Raw genomic sequence first — 24,905 nt, 5'->3', positions numbered from 1 at the left:
TTTATTTACACATCTACAGTATGTATTTGTTTAAGCACTCTTTCATTTATCTGTTTATTTTTTCATCCATTTCTTTTTTTTTTTTTTTGTCTGTGTTCAAGAAGCTCTGAAGTACGAGAGGAAAAAATTTAAAAGAAAACCAAACCGTGTTGGTGGTTTAGGACGTGACTTCACTAGTAATGAGCGAAAAGTGTCACTTATTCATCAAACACACACACACACACACACACACACGGAATTTTAGCCCCAATTATGTAACTTCCAGTTGAACAGCTCCAGCCCTTTGTAAAGCTTCAATGCCCCCACATTCCTGCCCTGTTTCCCCAACAACCTCAAAACACCCAAAGCAGATTTTTAAGAAATACTCAAAGAAATCATACAAAAACTATAAACATAATAAAGCAGGAAGGAAATAAACCAACCTCAGGCATCACTAACTGCACCAAGCCCCTCATTAACACGTTCAGTGTGTGAAATCTGCTCTGATGCCAACGTCGCTAACAGACACGACTGGCCTGCAGTTTCGCACGGTGCACTAAACACCATTCAGTGTCTCAAACACACTCAGAGAGAGAAAACCACTGGGAATGATAACCACCTCCATCCCAGCACAGCCTGCTGTCAGATTCAGGTAAGGGGTGTGGTCTAAAGTGTGAGGGCGGAGCTTATACAGAATTCAGGAATGATTCAGGTTTTAATAAAAGTCCTGCTGTTCTGGTATTTTGTGAAAGTGTTTAACACAAATTATGTTAATGAGACAGACGAGTATATGTATGTGTGTGTGTATATACATACACATACCTGTGAGTGTTTAGTCTATGTCTATTTCTTATCTAGAGTGTTTATACTGTTCATATTGTTTATTTCAGTTATTCTATTTTCATTTATTGCATTGCCTGTTTGCACCGTGGGTCAGAGAGGACTGAAATTTCATCTGTGCTGTATGTCGAGCATGTAGAGCATATTAGACAATAAAGTTGACTTGACTTGAGTGTGATGGTCCGTGCATGCACACAATAAACCAGTAGCCAGAAGCTTCCATGACTTGTTAGCAACATTAGCGTCATAGCAAAGGAAGGTTATTTCAGTTCACACTGGTTCGACTACTTGTGTGTGTTTTAAAGCTACACAAGAAATCCTGAGACATGTTCATACATGCTGGACCTGTGTGTGTGTGTGTGTGTGTGTGTGTGTGTGTGTGTGTGTGTGTGTGTGTGTGAGTGAGTGAGTGAGGAGAGAGAGAGAGAGAGAGAGAGAGAGAGAGAGAGATGGATAGGTTCTGGTCGGCATTTCGATGTCATTGCCGAAGGCAGTATAAAGATTATTTTCTGAAGACGATGCAAACGGTTCAAAAATTCCAAAGAAATCATCAGAGCTGTCTGTGATCGGAAAACCCACACCGTTCCAAGTCCAAGATCCGTTCCAGAGAAATGAGAGCAGTGTGACGGGAGACAGTGAACCAACAGCACATTAATGTCGGTGTAATGAACATCACTGTGTGTTTAATCACAACATTAGTGATTCAGGAGTTCAAATAAACTTCACTGAGAACATACAGAGGAGTGGGAGAGGAGGAGGAGGGGGAAGGGGAGAGAAGAAAAGAGGAGAGAAGAGAGGAGATGAAATGAGAGAGATGATCTCCTTTCTTGCCAGTAGACTGAGGTATCACTTGGAGCAACGCAGTAGATGCCATCAAGAGTACAACAGCAGATAGAAAAATAAAACCACACAGGAAGTCCATGTGGTTGCGTGGGAAGTACAGAAGGACAGTAATTCAGTTACCGGAGTTCAGCTGGATTCACAGGAGGTTTTGGAAAGATCTCCAAAATCAGTAATAATCTGCACACAGGACTAAATACAAAGTGTTTAAGGAAATGAACAGAATGTTTCTTTACAGCCACTGCATTTAGAAAAGATCTGAATTACTCTTTGGGCATTAATAGTTGATTGCGTGTACACTAAATATCCAAAAGTATGTGGACACCTCAAGAGGCCCAAACCTGTTCCAGCATGATCCTGTTCCTGTGCACAGCGAGCTCCATGAAGACGTGGTGTGTGAAGAACTCGAGTGTCCTGCACAGAGCCCTGACTGAACTCAACCCCACTGAACACCGAGTGCACCCCAGACCTCCTCACCTAACATCAGGGTCTGATCTCACTAATGCTCCTGGAGCTGAATGAACACGCATCCTCACAGCCACGTCCCAAACTCTAGTGGAGAGCCTTCAGAGAAGAGTGGAGCACATAACAGTAAAGGGGAATAAACCTGGAATGAGACGTTCAACAGGGATATACGGGTGTGATGATCAGGGTGCACGTACTTTTGTGCCGTCTGAAACCTTTTACGCAAAGGCCAGTGGGTGACTGAGCAGTGAACACGATCTCTACTGTAGAACAGTGTTAATGAGCGTCACCGCTGGGTTTCCTGAACACTAAACCAAACAGTTCACCCTGAAGCAGTCTGAACAGATTTAGTGCTTCATTTTATTTCTATCAGCCATTTAAATTCAACATTTAACAGCTGATAAATATAAACTCCATGAAGAGTAAAAATGAAGCCATATTATATCAGATTGGAGATGTTAGAGCAGACTGAAAAACGGGAAAATTATGATTAACCATAAAAAAGTTATTTTCAGAAGCTTTCTGATTATTTGGAGACACTCGGGCGTCACTTCGATTTTTGCAAAATGTTAAATGTTTTTTATGCAAAACGAATATTTTGCTGCAACTCTGTTCGAACACAAGCCTGTGTACATGTATCACCTGACCTTCAATGAGATCAGATCACACACCGTCGGACTACAGGTGATCAACGTTAGTTTATATCGACTCCGCCTACTATTGTACACTTTTAGACAGAAAAGTCCCTAAATCACGTATTTATTTACACAATCTTCCACAGAGCCTCTTATTGAAATCAGTGTAGATTTGGGGTTTTGAGGGTGTGAATATTTTTGACCTTCTGTAAGAACGTAAACACAATGCTTGTGAGGAACAGCTGCACATTCGGCGCTTACACAATGACGCAAACCGCTGCAGGGGATTTATTACAGCTCACACGCTTTTCCTCCCACATTTTGGAATTTTTTCCTCCCAAACATCTGCATTCCTGCTCCCAGAGGGTCTCCGGGTTCGGGACATCGACCCACACAAATTTCACGCAGAGCCACTGAAGCAGTGCAGAAGAAGAACTGAGGGAATTGTGGCTTTTAACAATAAACCACATGGCATTTGATCAATAAATGCATCTGAATTGTGGACAGAATTCTTGTCAAATTTCTCCAAAATTAAGGATTTTTAGAAGAGAACTGAGAACACTGCGGAAAACTTCTCTCTGCTGTAAACACCTTCTCAAATTAAACCTGAAATGTCCATGATGACAGGCTCCTCCTCCAGAATATCGTGTTATACAGTGGTGCTTGAAAGTTTGTGAACCCTTTAGAATTTTCTATATTTCTGCATAAATATGACCGAAAACATCATCAGATTTTCACACAAGTCCTAAAAGTAGATAAGGCCCCCATCACACTTATTCGGAATTAGCAGGAATCAAACAGAACCAGCCAGAATGAAACATTTTTCAAAATTCATGCCACATTCGGGAGGGAATTTCAAACTTACCAACATTCTCACAGCTTTGTAAGAATGCTGTTCGAAGACTTAGAATGCGCTTCGAACCCGCCTCGAATGATTCTTGCACATTCCGGCTGCATTAGCTTTCGAATGCAGTTCAAATGTAGTTGGAACACAGTAGAAATACCTAGAATGCTGTTAGAATGCAGTAAGAATATTAACAATGCACTTCGAATGCCGTACGAGTGCGGTTCGATTGCTGCCCGAATACCACCCGAAGTCTGGTCGGAAGGTGCCTCGAATGCTGTACGAATTCACTTCAAACGCAGTCAGAACGCTCCCGGAATAGCCGCCGAATATGTTTCGAACATCTAAGAATTCAAAGAGAATGCAGCTCGAATACTTAGAATATACTTCGAATATCCCGGAATATACGAAGAATTTTCATTCCGACGGCATTCCGGCTCATTCCGCCTCTAGTGTGACTACCCTATAAAGAGAACCGAGTTAAACAAATGAGACAAAACTATTATACTTGGTCATTTATTTATTGAGGAAAATGATCCAATATTACATATCTGTGAGTGGCAAAAGTATGTGACCCTCTAGGATTAGCAGTTAATTTGAAGGTGAAATTAGAGTCAGGTGTTTTCAATCAATGGGATGACAATCAGGTGTGAGTGGACACCCTGTTTTATTTAAAGAACAGGGATCTATCAAAGTCTGATCTTCACAACACGTTTGTGGAAGTGTATCATGGCACGAACAAAGGAGATTTCTGAGGACCTCAGAAAAAGCGTTGTTGATGCTCATCAGGCTGGAAAAGGTTACAAAACCATCTCTAAAGAGTTTGGACTCCACCAATCCACAGTCAGACAGATTGTATACAAATGGAGGAAATTCAAGACCATTGTTACCCTCCCCAGGAGTGGTCGACCAACAAAGATCACTCCAAGAGCAAGGCGTGTAATAGTCGGCGAGGTCACAAAGGACCCCAGGGTAACTTCTAAGCAACTGAAGGCCTCTCTCACATTGGCTAATGTTAATGTTCATGAGTCCACCATCAGGAGAACACTGAACAACAATGGTGTGCATGGCAGGGTTGCAAGGAGAAAGCCACTGCTCTCCAAAAAGAACATTGCTGCTCATCTGCAGTTTGCTAAAGATCATGTGGACAAGCCAGAAGGTTATTGGAAAAATGTTTTGTGGACGGATGAGACCAAAATAGAACTTTTTGGTTTAAATGAGAAGCGTTATGTTTGGAGAAAGGAAAACGCTGCATTCCAGCATAAGAACCTTATCCCATCTGTGAAACATGGTGGTGGTAGTATCATGGTTTGGGCCTGTTTTGCTGCATCTGGGCCAGGACGGCTTGCCATCATTGATGGAACAATGAATTCTGAATTATACCAGCGAATTCTAAAGGAAAATGTCAGGACATCTGTCCATGAACTGAATCTCAAGAGAAGGTGGGTCATGCAGCAAGACAATGACCCTGAGCACACAAGTCGTTCTACCAAAGAATGGTTAAAGAAGAATAAAGTGAATGTTTTGGAATGGCCAAGTCAAAGTCCTGACCTTAATCCAATGGAAATGTTGTGGAAGGACCTGAAGCGAGCAGTTCATGTGAGGAAACCCACCAACATCCCAGAGTTGAAGCTGTTCTGTATGGAGGAACGGGCTAAAATTCCTCCAAGCCAGTGTGCAGGACTGATCAACAGTTACCGCAAACGTTTAGTTGCAGTTATTGCTGCACAAGGGGGTCACACCAGATACTGAAAGCAAAGGTTCACATACTTTTGCCACTCACAGATATGTAATATTGGATCATTTTCCTCAATAAATAAATGACCAAGTATAATATTTTTGTCTCATTTGTTTAACTGGGTTCTCTTTACCTACTTTTAGGACTTGTGTGAAAATCTGATAATGTTTTAGGTCATATTTATGCAGAAATATAGAAAATTCTAAAGGGTTCACAAACTTTCAAGCACCACTGTACCATACAGCCCATGATCAGCACATTCCTGCGATTATTCATGAAAAATGTTCCACACGAGTCGTCCTCGTTCCATCAGAGACAAAAACTTCAGCAGCTGTTGCTTTTCACCGCACGCAGCAACCACGACGCCCTGATTTCTGACTCACCGCCGTATTTTTAACCGCGACTGTCTTAACACACAAATGCACAAGAGGAGCGGCGTGAACGTGATCCACCCAAGTCCTGAATCAGTGTGAGACTGACACAGATCTCTGACTTCAACACCATCATCACTGCGTTTCTGGGGAAAATACCATCAGAATCTCATCTTATTTATAGATTTTGTTGTTTGAAAAGGCGACTTTGAAAAAACAAATCTGATTCAACTGTGAATGAGTCACTCTTTTTAAATGAATCAATCAGGTGAATGAATTAGAATCAAAAGAATTGTGACTTTAATGCCTTTCCAGCTCCACTCACTGGCTGAGCGAATGAGCCGAGACGTTTCCACACACATCCACAACCAACATCATGAAAAGTCACAGATTTTACACAGGTATAATCTCTCTCTCAGGGCGGCACGGTGGTGTAGTGGTTACCGCTGTCGCCTCACAGCAAGAAGGTCCGGGTTCGAGCCCCGTGGCCGGCGAGGGCCTTTCTGTGTGGAGTTTGCATGTTCTCCCCGTGTCCGCGTGGGTTTCCTCCGGGTGCTCCGGTTTCCCCCACAGTCCAAAGACATGCAGGTTAGGTTAACTGGTGACTCTAAATTGAGCGTAGGTGTGAATGTGAGTGTGAATGGTTGTCTGTGTCTATGTGTCAGCCCTGTGATGACCTGGCGACTTGTCCAGGGTGAACCCCGCCTTTCGCCCGTAGTCAGCTGGGATAGGATCCAGCTCGCCTGCGACCCTGTAGAACAGGATAAAGCGGCTACAGATAATGAGATGAGATGAGACATTATAGATTAATAATCTGTTTAGATAATAACACGATCCTGTCTTTCACCAAAAAACAGTTATTTTGTGAACGTTGAAGCTATTGGTTTCTTCATTACCCCACAGTTCCCGCCCCTAACTGCACAGTCCCCGCCCCTAACCCCACTGAAACCAATCAAACCACAGTCCCCACCCAACCCTACTTTAACCAGACTACAGCCCCCACCCCTAACACACTGCAGCTAATCAGGCCACAGTCCCCGCCCCCAACCTCATTATAACCACTCAAAGTTTCCCCCACATCATCATCGTAACCAGTCAGACCACAGCTCCCACCCCAGACAATTCTAATAAACTTACTGATCTCTATTTAAAATTTAAAAATTCCATTTTTCCAACACACACATGTAAGTGGTCAGAGTACAAAGGGGCGGAGCCACCACAAGACATCATCATTCATAATTTTTACTCAAATATGTAGTGTATAGTACAGTATAATTAAGGAATAGTAACACAGCATTTCTGTTAACTGCCCAAGCTCCACCCTAGCCCCGCCCATCTCACCTGTCTCCATTTTGTCACCTGTTTTCTCATCAGTCAGTGTTTCCTGTGAACAATGCAGAAATCCTGCAAGTGTAAACATCGTCTAGTGACTTCATAGATTTTTTCCCACGCTAACTGTCTGTACGCCGACGCTCACCTGCTACGAGACGGCCCCAGGGTTTTTTTTTTATTTATTTATTTATTTATTTATTTATTTATTTAACAAAGCAGAAAACCTTGCAGGACAACAATGTCACATTTCTAAAGACTCAAAACAGTCAGAAGGGGGAAAAAACACAAAATAAAACCCTGCAGGGCTTCGAGTGACACAAGTTAAAGGAAGTAGTGAAATACAAAACACAAAAACACAGATTACAACTTGACCATGAAAACATGCAGGACAGGTATTACCCACAATCCCTTTCAGCGCTCACTTACACTCTAATGACACGACACTGTACAGGGTTTCTTTATAAGAAGATCATTAACAGGAAACAACCTGTCATCAGCACATTATTCGTTTATTTATCATCAACCGATGACGTTTACAGACTCAGATTTCCAGCCAAACACCATTTAACCCTTTACACTCTGAGTGCGAGTTCATCCTGTGGACTCGGGGGGGTATTAGGGAAGTTACTGAGTTGCTAGCACAGATTCAAAATACAGACATGTTATAATCATGTGACCTACTAATGACCATGTGGCCACGCCCCCTACAACAACCACATAGTGTGTTTAGTGCGATGAGTGTGTGTATATGGTGAAAATATGATATGTCCATCTCTGAGATTTATACACACCTCACTTATCAGTGGTAGCTCAATGGTGAAAATGTTGGACTACTGACCAGAATGTTCTGAGTTCCAATCCCAGCACAACAAAACTGCCACTGAGTAAGACCCTTTAACCCTCAACTACTCAGCTGGATAAATGAGTTAAATCTAAGTTGCTCTGGATTAGGGCACCTGCCAAATGCTGTAAACATTTTCCAGAACACTAACCCCATCTGATTCACACTGCACACAGAAATCAGTAAAATAAGAACAGCAAACGTCTCCAAATACCTGAAGTTGCTCTTGGTGCATCCTCGCAGAACAACTGCTGGAGTCCTCATGAGATATACTGTGTATATTTAATAAAAACACACCAGATGTTTTTGGAAACTGCGCAGCCTGTGTTGTCATTTAGGAAACATGCACAGGATCACAAAACAAGACGAACAAGAAAGACCATAACAACGTCACGTCAGATCAAACACACATCCAGGAAAGAAAATCAAGACGCAGCACTGTTTTACACAACGTCACGACCAACCGGCGCATTTACACCGGCTCAGACATGCAGGGCTGTTATCTACAACACACACTGCCAAAATGAAATAAAAACTGAGCTGAGCCTCGTCTGTACCTGCTCAGAGATCTCTCTCACAAACACACACACATATGCACGCACGCACACACACACACACACACACACACAGAGCCGAAAGGAATCAGAAGTTCTGGTTCGACACTACACAGCTGCATTTTGCATTTGTACTGCAATAAAAATCCAGAACAGGGCTAATCAACACACACTACATCAGTGTGTCAGTGATTACGCAACCTCAACACCCGACATGTATAGACAGTTCTTTCACCAAACACACGAGATAAGAAGGTTAAAAGTGCAGCAGAGCACGAGTCGAGCTCCAGTCTGAAGAATGACGACATCAGACTGACTGTGCGTACGGAGAAGATTTAAAAATCAGACTTAATAAACTTAATAAAAAACATACTGTGTTTAATACATTATTGCATGCAACTCATCAATAATCTGAGAATTTAAATTACATTTTAAAAATAGCTGAAAGCACAAATTCTAAACAATTTAAATGTATATACTAATATATGATCATTAACGGCGGCACGGTGGTGTAGTGGTTAGCGCTGTCGCCTCACAGCAAGAAGGTCCTGGGTTCGAGCCCCGTGGCCGGCGAGGGCCTTTCTGTGCGGAGTTTGCATGTTCTCCCCGTGTCCGCGTGGGTTTCCTCCGGGTGCTCCGGTTTCCCCCACAGTCCAAAGACATGCAGGTTAGGTTAACTGGTGACTCTAAATTGAGCGTAGGTGTGAATGTGAGTGTGAATGGTTGTCTGTGTCTATGTGTCAGCCCTGTGATGACCTGGCGACTTGTCCAGGGTGAACCCCGCCTTTCGCCCGTAGTCAGCTGGGATAGGATCCAGCTTGCCTGCGACCCTGTAGAACAGGATAAAGTGGCTACAGATAATGAGATGAGATATGAGAGTACAATGATGAAGAATGGGTGCCAAAACTATTGCTCACATCACATTCTATGTTTAACATCACTCCAATTCATTAAATTCACCAACATTTTCTAGGTTCTGAGCTTAAATTCGCATTTTGAAACTTTATTCCTGCGAGAAGTTTCGATCATTTCTCATCACTTACAGGCTTTTTGAATGTGGGTGCCAAAACTTCTGCACCCAATCGAATCCATGTCGATCTGGATTTGTAGTTGTTCTGTGTTGCATTTGTACCACAATGTGTGTACTCGTGCGCACACACACACATTGTGACATCACAGTTTGTTGTTTTTAACCCGTTTCAGAACCATTATCAAGCACAAACCCTTGTCTTGTGATATATTTAATCACAATACAGATGTGATCATTGTTCCAGCCCTCAACTCTGATCACAAAATAGCTTGTGCTTCTGTCTGAATGATCAGTGAGACCTTTTAAAAACAGGAAGTGTGATCTGAGTCTTACCTGAGAGACAACCGGAGACACTCGTAATCTCCTCTGAAAGACAAACAGCACAAACAGGCCTGTGTTAAGGTGTGTTTCTATTTCACATCAGGGTTTATTCTTCTCCCAGATGTTTTTTTTTCCTGTTCTTACACTCACTATTTATACTAAAATACACCTAATGTACATCAGAATACTTATCCCACAGTGCTGCCAAGTTCTGGATTGTGATTGGTCAGATTTATTGGTGTTGATTAATTCTCTCTAACAGCAGCTCTGACTGTAGTGCAGGTTTATATTAATGCTCTTGTTCTGATACGTTAACAGCTCATACACAGGGACTCGTACAGCAGACGCTCCGTGTAAATGGATTTCTTTATGAAGTTGTTGATGTGGTGAAAGCGTTTATAGAAGTTTCTGTAACTAAGTATTCCGATGTCTTCAGGACAGAAGGGTTTACACCTCTTTACAGTTCCTCAGGAACATGATAAGAGCCATTCCACCGAATCGGTGCCATTTCCATCTCTAGAAAATTATATGTATAAATGCACATAAAAATGTACTTTAAAATACATTTCCTTATTACGCAGAATGTCCTGCACATTGATCTGATTTCAAATTTAAGATATATAATTGTAAGGATTAATAAAAACTACCTAAAACACTGAAAAGTAGCATGTGTTACCTGTCCCCGCACTCTAACTTTATACTTAACTATGAAATATTATGATTAAAATCCTTCAGAAACAGTATTTCTTTTGCACTGTTGTGTGACTCCATATCCTATCCATGGTTTAAATATATTTTTTCAAAAGAAATCCACAATATCTTAGTTAAAATACACATTTTAGTCGTGTCCCTGGGTTTTCACTCAGTCCTGTTACCCAAACATATTACCCCATCTGACAAATTTGGAACATTCCATAAATCACATGCTCAACAGGAAGTTACATCAGTTGTGTCTTCTGAAGGCCATGGGAAGACCAAAAGTTAGTTCTCTCATTTACTTTTCTGTATATTTGATGATTTTTTTTTTTTTACTTTGATTTAGAAGGTCATTGTCAACATACTGTCCTGTTACTTAAATTATTTCTTAGATGATATTTGTTTATTTTAAAAATACAGATTTTTGGTAAATCACTAGAATGTGCTAAGTGTGGTCATGCTATTAGCGATGACACCATGTGGCTTAATTCCATGTATTAGCTAATCCTAGGCTAAAAACTCAGTCCTGTTACTTTCAGTCCTGTTACTCATATAAAGAGTATGCAGCCATCTTTGACTTCCAAACCTTGTAAAAAAAATAAATAACGTAGCCTGAGGTTGACCAATACACATTTTGAATAGTTAAATATGTGTGTTATTATAATCAGAGTTGAAAAGATATTACAAATTAAGTTTAATTTGGAAGTGGTACAACAAGCAAATGACACCCATTCGGTGGAATGTCCCATAAGCTGCAATTTTTTTATCTGATTAACTTCATGAGTGAATAAAGAGAGGCTGGTGAGGGAACGAGTGTTTATAGCTGCTATAATGTCAGTGAGAAACAGGAACTTATTTCACTGATATTCCACAACATTAGATGTAAATATAAACAGATAAAAGTAAGGTGTGTTGTTCTTTAATAAGTTTAAGAATTGTAATTGCTGCAGTGTAAGAGGAATAAAACACATGGAGACATGCTGTTATAGGAAAATAATCAACTTCCAGACAGTCACAGTAACCGTAGATTGTTTTAGTGTAACAGCACGGTCCACTGTATTTCATTCTTTACATGTAAAACTGCATCTGTTACAAACTTTTAAAGGAGCGATGTGTAATGTTTATCTGCTACAATATAAATAAATGAGATTGAATTATAAGATGCTCATATTTCATCATGAGCACATTCTGAATTCACTGCTGCACTGTGTGTGTGTGTGTGTGTGTGTGTGTGTGTGTGTGTGTGTGTGTGAGAGAGTGAGAGAGAGTTGACAGATATATGAATACAATTCATTCACTGTTCAGTAAATTGTACACTTTATAGAGTAAGGTTGCCAGATTGGTGTTATACCTTCCTATAATAAAATAATAATAATAACAACACGATAAACACCCAGTACCACTCAGTCTTTAGTCAACCAATAATAATAATAATAATAATAATAATAATTTGAATTTATATAGTGCCTTTCTCATACCCAAGGTCGCTTTACAATTAGGGAGAAAAAATGGATGCCAGATTGTTACATTCTACTCCAATAATTAATCATACATAATCCATACATATCAGTAATAATAATAATAATAATAATAATAATAATAATTTTATATAAAAAGTGTTCCTATAACAGGTGACCCACAATGTAGGGTTGCCAGGTCGCTAAAAGTTCCACACTACTTTGATATCATGTGTAATATTGTTTATATTATAAAAATAACACAAAGTACAAATGTGACACAGTCTAATGCTCGTCATCACACAGAGAAATTCAGTCTTTATTTTATTTCCATCTGCAATGTTTAAAAGTGTTTAAGATTAAATAATGTGAGGAAACACACAGAATTATTATTATTATTATTATTATTATTTATTTTATTAATTAAATACTCATTTCTAAAACCCTGCAGTAGAATATCCTGTAGTTTCCTTTTACAGGATAAAACACTCACCTGTGCTTTTGTTTACTGTCACTGTGGTGTTCAGACTGTCGCTTTAAACACCACAGAGATAAAAATGGAATAAAACAAGTCATCTTTTATTAAATCCCTCCACAAATCCCTCCGTTTGCTGAAATCCAGCCCCAGTGCAGAGACTTCCGGAAGGCGGAGTGTAAACAATGAGCACGTGCTCTTAACCAATAAAAATCCACTACACATAATGACCAAATGAGCGCCAAGCTTTTGACCAATCACAGTGCGAATTAATCGGTCTGGTGTGGTGACGTCATTATCTCTGAGCGAACCGAACAATGGCGCAGTCGGAACTGATGAAGTTTTTTGGGCGGGGCTTCTTCAAGCACTGAAGATGATTTAAAGGGTGAAAGAGGCACCGGGAGGGGTCATGCTCGGAGCCCCTACTGTCCCCGAGCACTCCGGGCAGTGTCAGTCACACAGGGGGCGGTAAAAAAACGCCAGAGTGAAAGTGAAGGGAGCGCCAGGAGGCGTGGCGTGTCGAGTCCCCGTGACTAAGGGTATGAGGTAAATCCCGGGGTCACTCCGTGTTCAGGTCATAAATCGACGGGAAACTCGGATTCCTTCACTGCTGGCTGCTGTGAGATTCTTCTCGACTCTGTTCAATTGTAAATCAGGTTTTGTGTTGAAGTAAAGGCTGAAGGGGTGCTAATACTTCTTTAGAATAATTCTCTCCTAAAATAACCTTCAGGAAGCTCAAACTAAAGAGCGTTATTTTAGTTTGATGGTGCACAGGGGCCCAAAATCAGGTCTTTCTGGTTAGAGTCTGGAGTGGAGCCCAAAGTTTATCTGGAATGGAGAGACAGAACTGGATCTGTACAAACATCTGAACTGTGCCAGTGTGGTTGGTATAAACCTGGATCACATCCACTCTGAAGTCTGGAACTGAGGAAAAATACAGACTGAGTGAAGAAAAAGTGAAGAGTGGAGATTTTTTTTTTTTTTACAGAACCCTGAGTTTAGAACAGCTTTACTGTAAAATGCTGGAGTCTGAGGTCCTGAACACTGGCCATGAACTCAACACTGTGGGGATAAACACAGCCCCTGCTGGGTCAAGATTATTCATGATTAGTGAAGGGTTTAATGAGGCAGAGCGGGAAATTCTAACACACACACACACACTTGTTCCAGTTTGGTTCCTGTAAAAGGATAAAACTCAGTTTCTTTCTGTTAAATATCATCTCTCTGTAATTACAGCAGTAATGATTAATGTACTCATTGAAGGTAATTAAGAGCAGGTGGTGTTTGTTTACCTGCCAGTGGCAGATTTTGAGAAGCGCCCAGCAGAACATACAGCCTGAGAGATGAAACCTGGCTCTGAGGGAACACTCCACATCCGGCTGCTCCATTTCACTGCTTCCGCTCCGGAACCTCCTCACTGACTGCTCTCAGCCCCGCTCACTGTGCGCTCGAGTCCCCATCACTCAAACTGAGAGTCAGCGCGCACGCCCAGCCTACATCCAGGTTGCCAGATGTAACAGTTTTGGAACAGAAACTCCTTTGCTGTGTTCAGATTGGTTCACTATAAGAGCACTCACGAGGCAGATGGTACAGTGATCGATTATTATTATTATTGTTATTATTAGTAGTAGCATCTCTGTTGCATAAACAAACACCAGCACATGGACACCACGTATACTCCCAGAAAATAAAGTCCATGGTTGTACCTTTAGGGCTACAGCGGCTCATCACTGGATCAGGACCCTCTCAGGCAGGGCTTTTCAAAGTGTGGGGCACGCCCCCCCCCCGGGGGGCGCCAGAGTTCTTCAGGGGGGGCGCAACGTGAGAGACAAAATGGATCGGTTTTTAGTACCCAAAGCTACAGTGAGTGAGGAGACAAAGTCTGGGCCAAGCAAAAAAACAGAGCCTCCAAGATGTTGCGATTTGCAAATTCAACCAATCCCGGCGAATTCAGGGCGGTGTTGCAATTATATCCAATCACCGCAACTTTCCCGCAAATTTGACCAATCATTGGTGTCGTCTTGAGGTGACGTCGACAAACTACCTTCCGCCTTACTTCCGTGTGTTCAAGAGAAGCAGCATGCGCGCAGTGTTGCCAGATTGGGAGGTTTCAAGTGCATTTTGGCGGGTTTTGAACATATTTTGGACTGGAAAACGTCAGCAGTATCTGGCAACACTGAAAGTGTGTTATGTTTACAGTGAAGCACTGTGTGCACTTTATTTTATTTTTTTTACTTAATACAAGAAATTAATGGATGCCAACATTTTTGCCAAAATGGTATTTTATTTTCCATTGTTTAGGCAGCTTCAGCATCATACTGTGAGATTCTGTTCAAATTGTTTTTTTCTTCTATGAAGCCTGAGCCATTTATTTTATTAGTTTATAATTATTGTTTAATTTAGTCTTCAGGAGAGACTGCCTGCACACAGTACTAGTATTAATAGTTTTTTTTTTCTTACATGAAAGCTGAGGCATTTATATTATATTTTAAGGTAACTTCATGTTGTGCTGTGAGGTTCTCTGCACTTTAACTTTTGAACCAACAGGTGCATTTGGATAAGTAAAGCCTATTTTTCTGCATTTTTGTAGTCCTGGTAATCTTTTATATTGGTAAAGTTGTTTATAGGACCATTTCTCAGTGTCTTTGTTTTTTTAATCAATAGTTTTTCAGTAATAACTTAATATTTAACATATCACTCAATTTTAATCACAAAAAGAGAAAATTGCAACAATTTCTCGCAACTTTCACTTCCTCCCGCAATGTAATCGCAACAAAAACCTAAAAAACACCGCAACCTTCATCGCAATTTTTTTTGGAAGCCCCCCCGCAACATCAGACATTTTAGCCCGCAACAATCACAAAAAAGGCCCGTGGAATCCTGGGGGGACTGGAAAAAGAAGGAAGTATGACCACGATTATTTAAAGTTTGGATTTTCATGGACTGGATCTGAAGATGCTCCACTGCCACAGTGTGTTGTCTGCCAAGAGGTGCTAGCTAACGATGCTATGAGATGTTTAAAATGTGTAAAACAAGATGTTTTAAAAAGCACAGATGTTTAAAATGTGAAAAAGAAAAAAATAATGTGTACAATAACCATTTTTTAAAAAATACGAATGGAACATTAAGTATAGCAGCAACAAAAATTGTAAGGGGGGGGGGGGGGGGGGGCGGTTGTTTATTTGCTCTCCGAGGGGGGGCTGACTCTCCCACACTTTGAAAACCCCTGCTCTAAGGTATGTCTCTGTACCCTTTATTCACTGCTTGGGGACATATATTTAGCTTTTTGGTCCTATAAAGTTCCACATAGTTACCGTGAGGTCCAACGGGGGTACATTAGTGTAGATTGTACCCTGGGAGACAGAAATGGACCCCTACTGTACCCCTGTTTCTAACAATGCAGTGCTCCTGTTTTTTGGAGAAGTTCACATTATCATTGACACATCAGCTCACAACAAGGACATAAAAATAAAATGAATAAAACCTCAAATAAAACTCTCCAGCTCACCTGACAGGCCGCAGTGCAGGATGGTCTCAGCCCACTGCTGTTCACTGCACCGAGGTGTTTCACCATCATTTATTAGTGAGTGACCTTCACAGGTCTGATTCTTCAATCATCACTCCACAAAGTCTGATTCACTAAACAGAGAGCAAGATGGACCTTCTGAACACATTTATTATTCATCAGGTTGAAGATAACACACACTCAAACAGAGGCAGGTGACATCACTGCAACCTGATTTGCATATTCATCAGACCGCCATCATCAGTTGCATATATAATATAGAACTTAATGTTTTATGGGGGTTTATTACACATGAATATTGTTTAATATCATCCAATCAGGCGGCACAGTGGTGTAGTGGTTAGTGCTGTCGCCTCACAGCAAGAAGGTCCGGGTTCGAGCCCCGTGGCCGGCGAGGGCCTTTCTGTGCGGAGTTTGCATGTTCTCCCCGTGTCCGTGTGGGTTTCCTCCGGGTGCTCCGGTTTCCCCCACAGTCCAAAGACATGCAGGTTAGGTTAACTGGTGACTCTAAATTGAGCGTAGGTGTGAATGTGAGTGTGAATGGTTGTCTGTGTCTATGTGTCAGCCCTGTGATGACCTGGCGACTTGTCCAGGGTGAACCCCGCCTTTCGCCCGTAGTCAGCTGGGATAGGATCCAGCTCGCCTGTGACCCTGTAGAACAGGATAAAGCGGCTACAGATAATGAGATGAGATGAGATCATCCAATCAAGGGCAGGGTTGCCAGATTGATTTAAAAAATATTTTAAAAAGTATTTTTAAAAATCTGATGACTATTTCACTCAGTGATGAGTGTTAATAAAATAAAATAAAAGTTCTTCTACAAATCAATTTTATTCTCCAAGTGTACAACTGAAACATGAATATAGAACACACACACATTTAATACATATTCACATCTCGATAAGTTTATTAATCACACTTTTATTTTCATCACTGACACAAAACCATGGCAGAAATATTGCACAATAATAATAATAATAATAATAATAATAATTTTCATAACCTAATGATTTTATATCACTTAAAAACACATCATGCAACATGTTTATTCCACGATATACGCATATCATCTCTAACCCTATAATCTGATAGTGTTAGTGCTCTACAGGATCGTTTCACACGTGAGGATTCATTTCACTGACTCACCTGAGAAACGACACCATTAAAACACTTCCACAAGAAATACGAGCAGATTCACAGCTACATTTAAGGCTGTTTTCCCCAAAACACTTGTCCTTTATAAAGTGTTTTTATTCTTAACACCACTCTATATTAAACACTGATGCACTAATTTCACGTTCACGTGTGTTCATGTGTTATTGCTGTTTAAAATGTGCAACAAGACGGTTTATTGATTGTTAATTAATTCATCCTTCACCCTGTGTGATAAATTCACTGTTTGATGTAACAAAAATCTGTTTGTTTGGGGTTTTTTTACTGTTTATTATTTACAAATGTACTGATTATTTTTCTGCCTTCTTCTCCTCGTTCAGATTAATTGTGACCCTTTCATAAACCATAATGCAAAATGTGTTATAATGCTGTATTTCTTGAACATGACCTCATCAAACAACGCTGAGGAAACTTCATGAGAATAAAACACACAGTGCTGAATGTACTGCTAACAAGCTAACATGCTAATTTTATAATCAATAATTCAGTTCAGCATAAAGGTGATCAATTTGTTTTTAAAAGCTGAAACCAAGAGGAGGGTTGAGAAAGTCGATGAGGACATTGCAACAGAAAAACAAGTGTTTCTGTGGAGGAAAAAATTTGATGTGAATAATTTCAGATTTAAGATAAAAATGTGGTATTTAAATTCTACATTCTTATTAATTTAACTACATTCATCACATTTAGACTGAAGGCGTCATCTTTACTAAACACACACCTGCTCACTGTGTGTGTGTGTGTGTGTGTGTGTGTGAGAACAAGGTTGTAAGAGCAGCTACTACATTCAGATCATGTTTTACACACACACACGCTCAGTGAAATAAAGTTCAAGTGCAATAATCAAATAATTCTGTAACAGGTTTTCAGCTTATACTAAAATACAAAATAAGTTAAAATATTTAGTAATAAATAATTGTAAAAAAAAAGAAAAAGGTTTAGAAACAAGCAAACAAATGAGAAAAAGTGGGAAAATCAAATAAAGAAAAGGAAAAAATACAAGCACAGCTTATAGATAACAGTAAACAAATAAAGAAAATAAAGAAGAAACACCTCTGAAGGTTGTAGAATTATAAAAATAAGTAAATATACTCATATAAACCTGTAAATAAATGGGTATAAAACAAGGCATTTTTATAACCAAGAGGATAAATGTGTCGTACAGGATATGAGTGATGTGTGTGTCCAGGATACTGTATTTAAAATAAATAATAAATGTATTAATAAATGTAAAGATTGTAAAAATCAAAATGATAAAAAATATAACACACAAATGTAAATAAATAAAGACCCAAATAAGCAAGGAGGAAAGAAACAATAAATAAAAAATACATAAATCCATGTTGCAGTTCAATCCAAATACATTTAATAAATTAAATAATAAATGAAAAAGAAATAATTTTATATATATGATTTCTTTTTCATTTATTATTTAATTTATTAAATGTATTTGGATTGAACTGCAACATGGATTTATGTATTTTAAATGTATTTTATAATTTTTTTTTTTCCTGTGTTCATGAAGATAAAATGTAAATTTGGGGGAAATATATATTTGTCTCAATGTCTTTTTTTAATAAAATGTTTAAGAGCTCATTCTGTGATGTTTATGATTCATTACATCTTTCCTTGCATATTTATATGAACACACATTAATAACATTATAGGGCTTTGAACACAATAAGGACTCGAACACACTCCCTGACTCACACAGCTGCGAGACTCAAACACACATCGCAATTAAAATACAAACAAACACAGAAGGAGAAGAAAATCATTTACTCATGATGTCAAAAGAAAATAATTTAAAATCTTCTCCAGCAGAACAGATGAAGAGAGAAATGATTAATTGAGCCATGTGTTGGTTGTAAAGTGTTCACTCTGACAGCTGGTGAGAATCTGAGCTGCCTGATGAAGTCAATTCGACGGTGAGCTGAGACTCTGAAGAAAAAAGAGAAAAAAAACATTAAATATTGTGTGTTGATTCATGATTTACACAGTAAACAACAATGAAGTTACAAACTACAAACACGACATGTGAGAATAAAAGTGAGAAATGTTTCACTAAACTCCACTGCACGAATCAAATCAAACCCCGCAGTGCATTTGTGACCACTCGTGTGGTTTCCTCAGGGTTTTCTGGTTTCCTCCATGCCACTTGGCTGGTATGTGTGTGGGGCCTTTGTGATGGATGGACTGTGCTCCATTTAGAATGCGTTCCTGCTTCCTGCCCAGTTTTCCCATGATAGACTCCAGACCCATTAAAATGATAATGTTAGGGTTTTGCTGGGATTCGAACCTGGTTCGTTGGTGTGATGATCCAGCAAACCCCCACTAGGCCACCAGGGGAATGACTCAAATGCAGAGGCGTGAGGCGGAAGTAGAAAAAGTAACAAAAGGTTTATTTATACTATGTACACTATATACAATCCAGGGCAAAACAAAAAAAAAAACAAAGAGTATAATTCAAAAAGAAAAAGGCAAAAATGCAAAAGCTCAGAAGATCCACAAAACACAGTACAAAGGAAACTGGAGATAAACATAACAGCACAAAGACTCCGTGACAAGAGGACTGAACTCAGGGGTATAAATACACAAACTAATTAAGGACACAGGTGAAGATAATTAGGACTAACAGGCAATTAACAAAAAAAAAAACAAAAAAAAAAAAACACAAAACACAGGAACAGTGGCGGCCTCTAGAGGCCAAAATAAATATGACACGAAAAGGAAATAACAGCGGCCTCTAGAGGCCAAAACAGTCCAAGTCCTAACAGGACCCCCCCTCTAGGAGCGTCTCCTGACGTTCCCAGGGCGATCCGGATGGGCCGAATGGAAGTCCCGACACAGTTCTTTATCCAGGACATCCCGAGCAGGAACCCAGCAGCGCTCCTCAGGACCATAGCCCTCCCAGTCCACCAGATATTGCAACCCGCCGCGGACCCGGCGGGAGTCAAGCAGGCGATGCACAGTGAACACAGTCTGCCCCTGGAAGATGCGGGGGGGTGGGGGGTTCCTAGGGGCAGGGGCATACGTAGACGTCAGTACAGGCCGCAACAGGGAAACATGGAAAGTGGGGTTGATCCTCAGAGTCCGGGGCAACTGGAGCCGGTAGGAGACAGGGTTCACCCTGCGCACCACCTTGAAGGGGCCAATGTAGCGAGGAGCAAGCTTGCGGTTCTCCACCCGCAGCGGAAGGTCCTTAGTGGACAGCCAAACCCGCTGCCCAGGGCGGAAAGTGTGTGCAGGTCTTCTGTGGCGGTTGGCCTGAGTCTGGTTGGTTCTGGAGGTCTGTATGAGGGTCTTCCTGGTCACTTGGGCATCCAATAGAGGCCAGACCATCCTTGATGGGGTCAGACAGACCATGGTGGAAGGCTGACACCAGGGCAGTCTCGTTCCATCCACTTACTGCTGCGAGTGTTCGGAACGAGATGGCGTAATCTGCGACGCTTCCTCCTTGCCGGATGGACATGAGCTTTCGGGCTGCGTCGGTACTGATGTCTGCCTGATCGAAGACCCGAAGCATCTCTTCAGAAAACAGCTGGAAATCAAAGCACTCAGGTCCCTGTCTTTGCCAGATAGCAGTAGCCCAGGCTCGCGCCTTACCAGCTAATAAGGTGATCACAAAGGCAATCTTGCGGCGATCTGTAGTGTAGGTGGTAGGCTGAAGCTCAAAGGTGAGTTGACACTGGGTAAGGAACTCTTGGCACTCACTGTGCTTGCCGTCATACCTCTGTGGTGCAGGAAGGCTGGGTTCGCGAGGTGAAGAAGGCAGCATGGCAGGAGGCACTGGAGCAGGAGTGGGAGCTGGATCAGGAGCAGGAACTGGATCAGGAGCAGGAGATGCAGGCAGAGATGTCAGCTGTGCCAGGGTTTTCCCAATTTGCTGAAGCAGTTCCTCATGGCGAGCAAGGGCCTCACGTTGGCTGGTGAGCGTACGTCCATGAGCGTCCATGGTCGCTCCGAAGCGTGTCAAAGCTGCCATAATTCCCTGAAGGTTGGCCGGGTAGACAGTTGAAGCAGCCTCTGCTGAGTCGGTCATGACGGAGTCTTTCTGTTAGGGTTTTGCTGGGATTCGAACCTGTATCGTTGGTGTGATGATCCAGCAAACCCCCACTAGGCCACCAGGGGAATGACTCAAATGCAGAGGCGTGAGGCGGAAGTAGAAAAAGTAACAAAAGGTTTATTTATACTATGTACACTATATACAATCCAGGGCAAAACAAAAAAAAAACAAAGAGTATAATTCAAAAAGAAAAAGGCAAAAATGCAAAAGCTCAGAAGATCCACAAAACACAGTACAAAGGAAACTGGAGATAAACATAACAGCACAAAGACTCCGTGACAAGAGGACTGAACTCAGGGGTATAAATACACAAACTAATTAAGGACACAGGTGAAGATAATTAGGACTAACAGGCAATTAACAAAAAAAAAACACAAAACACAGGAACAGTGGCGGCCTCTAGAGGCCAAAATAAATATGACACGAAAAGGAAATAACAGCGGCCTCTAGAGGCCAAAACAGTCCAAGTCCTAACAGATAAAACATGGGTTTATCCCATTACAGGAACAAATCAAAGTTACACTGTTCTACACACAACTCTACAACCCTGAACACCTCTTTGGTTGGTCTTCATTGTTATGGGTGGCGAGATGTGGTGAGTTTGGATCCAAAAGCAGAACACAGACCAGAAAATCCAATAAATAAAAAATGATTTAATTGAAGTCAAAGAGTAAACGAACAAAAATAGCAAAATAATCCAGACAAAAAACGAGGCAGGCAAAGACAAAAATGCTAGCATGAAAAAACATGAAAAATAGTCCTGACAAAAAACTGGAGACAAAAAGCATAGCACAAAAAAACATGAAAAAATGACAAGACGTGAGTGCAAAAAACTGTGGCAAAGAACAGGCAAAACAGAGAGTAAAAATCCAAGAAGCAATAAGGGCACAGAGACGACGTGAAAAACCAATGAGACGTTCTGGCAAAGTCCCCTTCTGAGAACGGCCTTTTTATGCAATGCAGAGCAAACCAGGAAGTGAATGCCAGCAAGATGGAAGTCCTGTCCCAGATCCGGATTAGCGCTGAACTGGGAGATAATAAATCTCCGGAGTGGAAGTCCAGGGCGGAGCATGACAGTACCCCCCCTTCAATGAGCGCCTCCAGGCACTTTAGGAAGAGTGTCCGGGTGATGCCCGTGGAACTCCGTGATGAGTGTTGGGTCCAGTATGAACCTGGCGGGGACCTAACTTCTCTCCTCAGGGCCGTAACGCTCCCAGTCCACCTGGTACTGGAGACCTCTGCCTCGCCGCCGTATCTTCAGCAGTTTCTTGACAGTGTAGGCCTCGCCGCTATCAGTGATCCTGGGAGGAGGAGGGGGGAGAGTGGGAGCAAAGGACTGGAGACCAGAGTTTAAGCTGAGATACATAAAAGGGTAGGGTGAACACGTCGCATGGTGAGTGGTAATGCCAGTCAAACAGAACATGGGTTGATTACCTTCTTGATGAGGAAGGGTCCAAGGAACCTGGGTGCTAGCTTGCGAGAGATGGTCCTAAGTGGCAGGTGGCGCATGGAGAGCATAACTTGTTGACCTACTCGGTAGGTGGGTGCCTTGGAGCGACGTTTGTCGGCCTGCCTCTTGGATGCGAGTGCGGAGCGAATTAGTCTTCTTCGGGCCAATGCCCATGTCCTCCTGCAGCGGCGTATAAAGAGTTGGGCTGAGGGTATGGTGACCTCTTCCTCTTGGCTGGGGAAGAGTGGTGGTTGGTAACCTAGTGAGCACTGGAACGGAGAGAGACCTGTGGCAGAGGAAGCGAGAGTGTTATGTGCATATTCAATCCAGGGTAGGTACTTGCTTCAAGAACTGGCATCCCTGGATGCCATGTGCCTGAGTGCAACCTCCAAAGCCTGGCTTGCCCATTCTGCCTGGCTGTTGGTCTGTGGGTGGAAGCCTGAGGAGAGACTACAGGTGGCCCCGATGAATTTGCAGAAGGCTTTCCAGAACTGTGCAGTGAACTGAGGACCCCGGTCAGAAACAATGTCAGTAGGCAGACCATGTAGGCAGAAAACGTGGTGGATGAGTAGTTCTGCAGTCTCTTTGGCTGAGGGGAGCCTGGGCAGAGGAATGAAATGGATGGTCTTAGAAAAACGGTCAATAACAGTGAGGATGCATGTGTTGCCACCTGAGTTGGGGAGTCCTGTGATGAAGTCCAGGGCGATGTGAGACCAAGGTCGATGCAGAGTTGGAAGGGGTCTTAGTAAGCCGGTGTTCTGATAAACGGTCCTACATCCACGAAGCGTCCTACGGTAGGAGGGGATGTCAGACATGTCTATCGAGCAGTCCTACATTGCAGGAAATCCTACAGTGTGATTCAACTTTAACTTTTAGTCATAATTCGCGGTTTTTCCCTCTGCAAAGAACATGCTTCTACATTGATACAACGTCCACCAACCCTGTCAGAATTCATATGAATGTAGGACATTCTGACAATTCAAACGACTCCATCAGAATATGCTTTTACATTCATATATTAATGTAGGACGTCCTGACAATTCAAATGACTCTGTCAGAATATGCTTTTACATTCATATGAATCTAGGACGCTCTGACTCTTCAATTGACCCTGTCAGAATATGTAGAATTAATAGTTTTTTTTATCACTATTCACAAGTACCATTTGCTCTATTAAAATGAGTGTAGGACATTATTACAATTCAAATGACGCCACAGGACGTTCTCACAACTCATATGACCCCATCAGAATATGCTTCTACATTAATAAATGAATGTAGGATGCTCTGACAATTCAAAAGACCCCTTCAGAATATGCTTCTACATTAAAATATGAGTGTAGGACGTTCTTACAATTCAAATGACGCCACAGGACGTTCTGACAACTCATATGACCACGTCAGAATATGCTTCTACAGTAAGTAGGACGTTCTGACTATTCAAATGACCATCGGAATATGCTTTTACAATATATGAATGTAGGGTGTTCTGACATATGCTTCTACATTAAAATAGGAGTGTAGGACGTTCTGACAGTTCAAACAACCTCGTCAGAATATTCTTTTACTTTAATATATGAATGCAGGACTTTCTGACAACTCAATGACCATCAGAATATGCCTTTACATTAACATATGAATGTAGGAAGTTTTGACAATTCAAACGACCCCACCAGAATATCCTACACTCACTGTAAAAAAGAATAAGTTAGGCTTACTTGAAAAAAAGGTGGAAAGTTTGTAAGTATCAGCAACTTGAACAATTAATGTCTCACTTATACAATGTAATGTAATTAAATGTCATGTTATTTTTATTGCAAGACATAAAACGGCATAACAACATATTGGAGCATCAATACAGTTTTCATTCAGTCAATAACTTTTTTAAAGCTTACTTTCATTTAACACGTCCAACCCAGAGAAGCATAACATTCCACTTAAAGTGTCAGTCCACCATTTCTGGAATTAAACTCATTTTCTCCACCTCCACTCGAGTTAAATAACTGAGTTTTACCTTTCTCCTGTTCATCCAGCCGTTCTCCTTGTCTGGCGATGCAACAGCACACAGAAAACAAACTTCCACAACTCATTTTGAATTATTTAATTTTATTGGAACACTTCAAGATGGCCAACTATTTGTTTTGAACAGGTTTACGGATTTGCACCAAATCTTACAAAACTGATTACAAAAACTGATTACATTTTGGATGTCTCAAATGGCACACACGCACACACAGCGCACCAGGCTCACACACACACATTGAACGCTCACCTTT

At 41.3% G+C, this 24,905-nt stretch overlaps 1 protein-coding gene across 1 annotated transcript in view; it reads right to left on the bottom strand.

Annotated features, from left to right (window-relative positions):
* Positions 1-8,248, bottom strand: part of arhgef4 (Rho guanine nucleotide exchange factor (GEF) 4) — a 77,893-nt gene extending 69,645 nt beyond the window's left edge. Inside the window, exon 1 of the mRNA XM_060906572.1 lies at positions 8,100-8,248. Coding sequence (XP_060762555.1) covers positions 8,100-8,219 — 120 coding nt within the window. The 5' untranslated portion in view covers positions 8,220-8,248. The remainder of the gene's footprint in view (positions 1-8,099) is intronic.
* Positions 8,249-24,905: the final 16,657 nt, after the last annotated feature.

Source organism: Neoarius graeffei, chromosome 23, assembly GCF_027579695.1.
Source record: "Neoarius graeffei isolate fNeoGra1 chromosome 23, fNeoGra1.pri, whole genome shotgun sequence".
In the NCBI taxonomy this organism is placed as follows: domain Eukaryota; kingdom Metazoa; phylum Chordata; class Actinopteri; order Siluriformes; family Ariidae; genus Neoarius; species Neoarius graeffei.
This window is presented reverse-complemented; position numbering and strand designations above follow the sequence as displayed.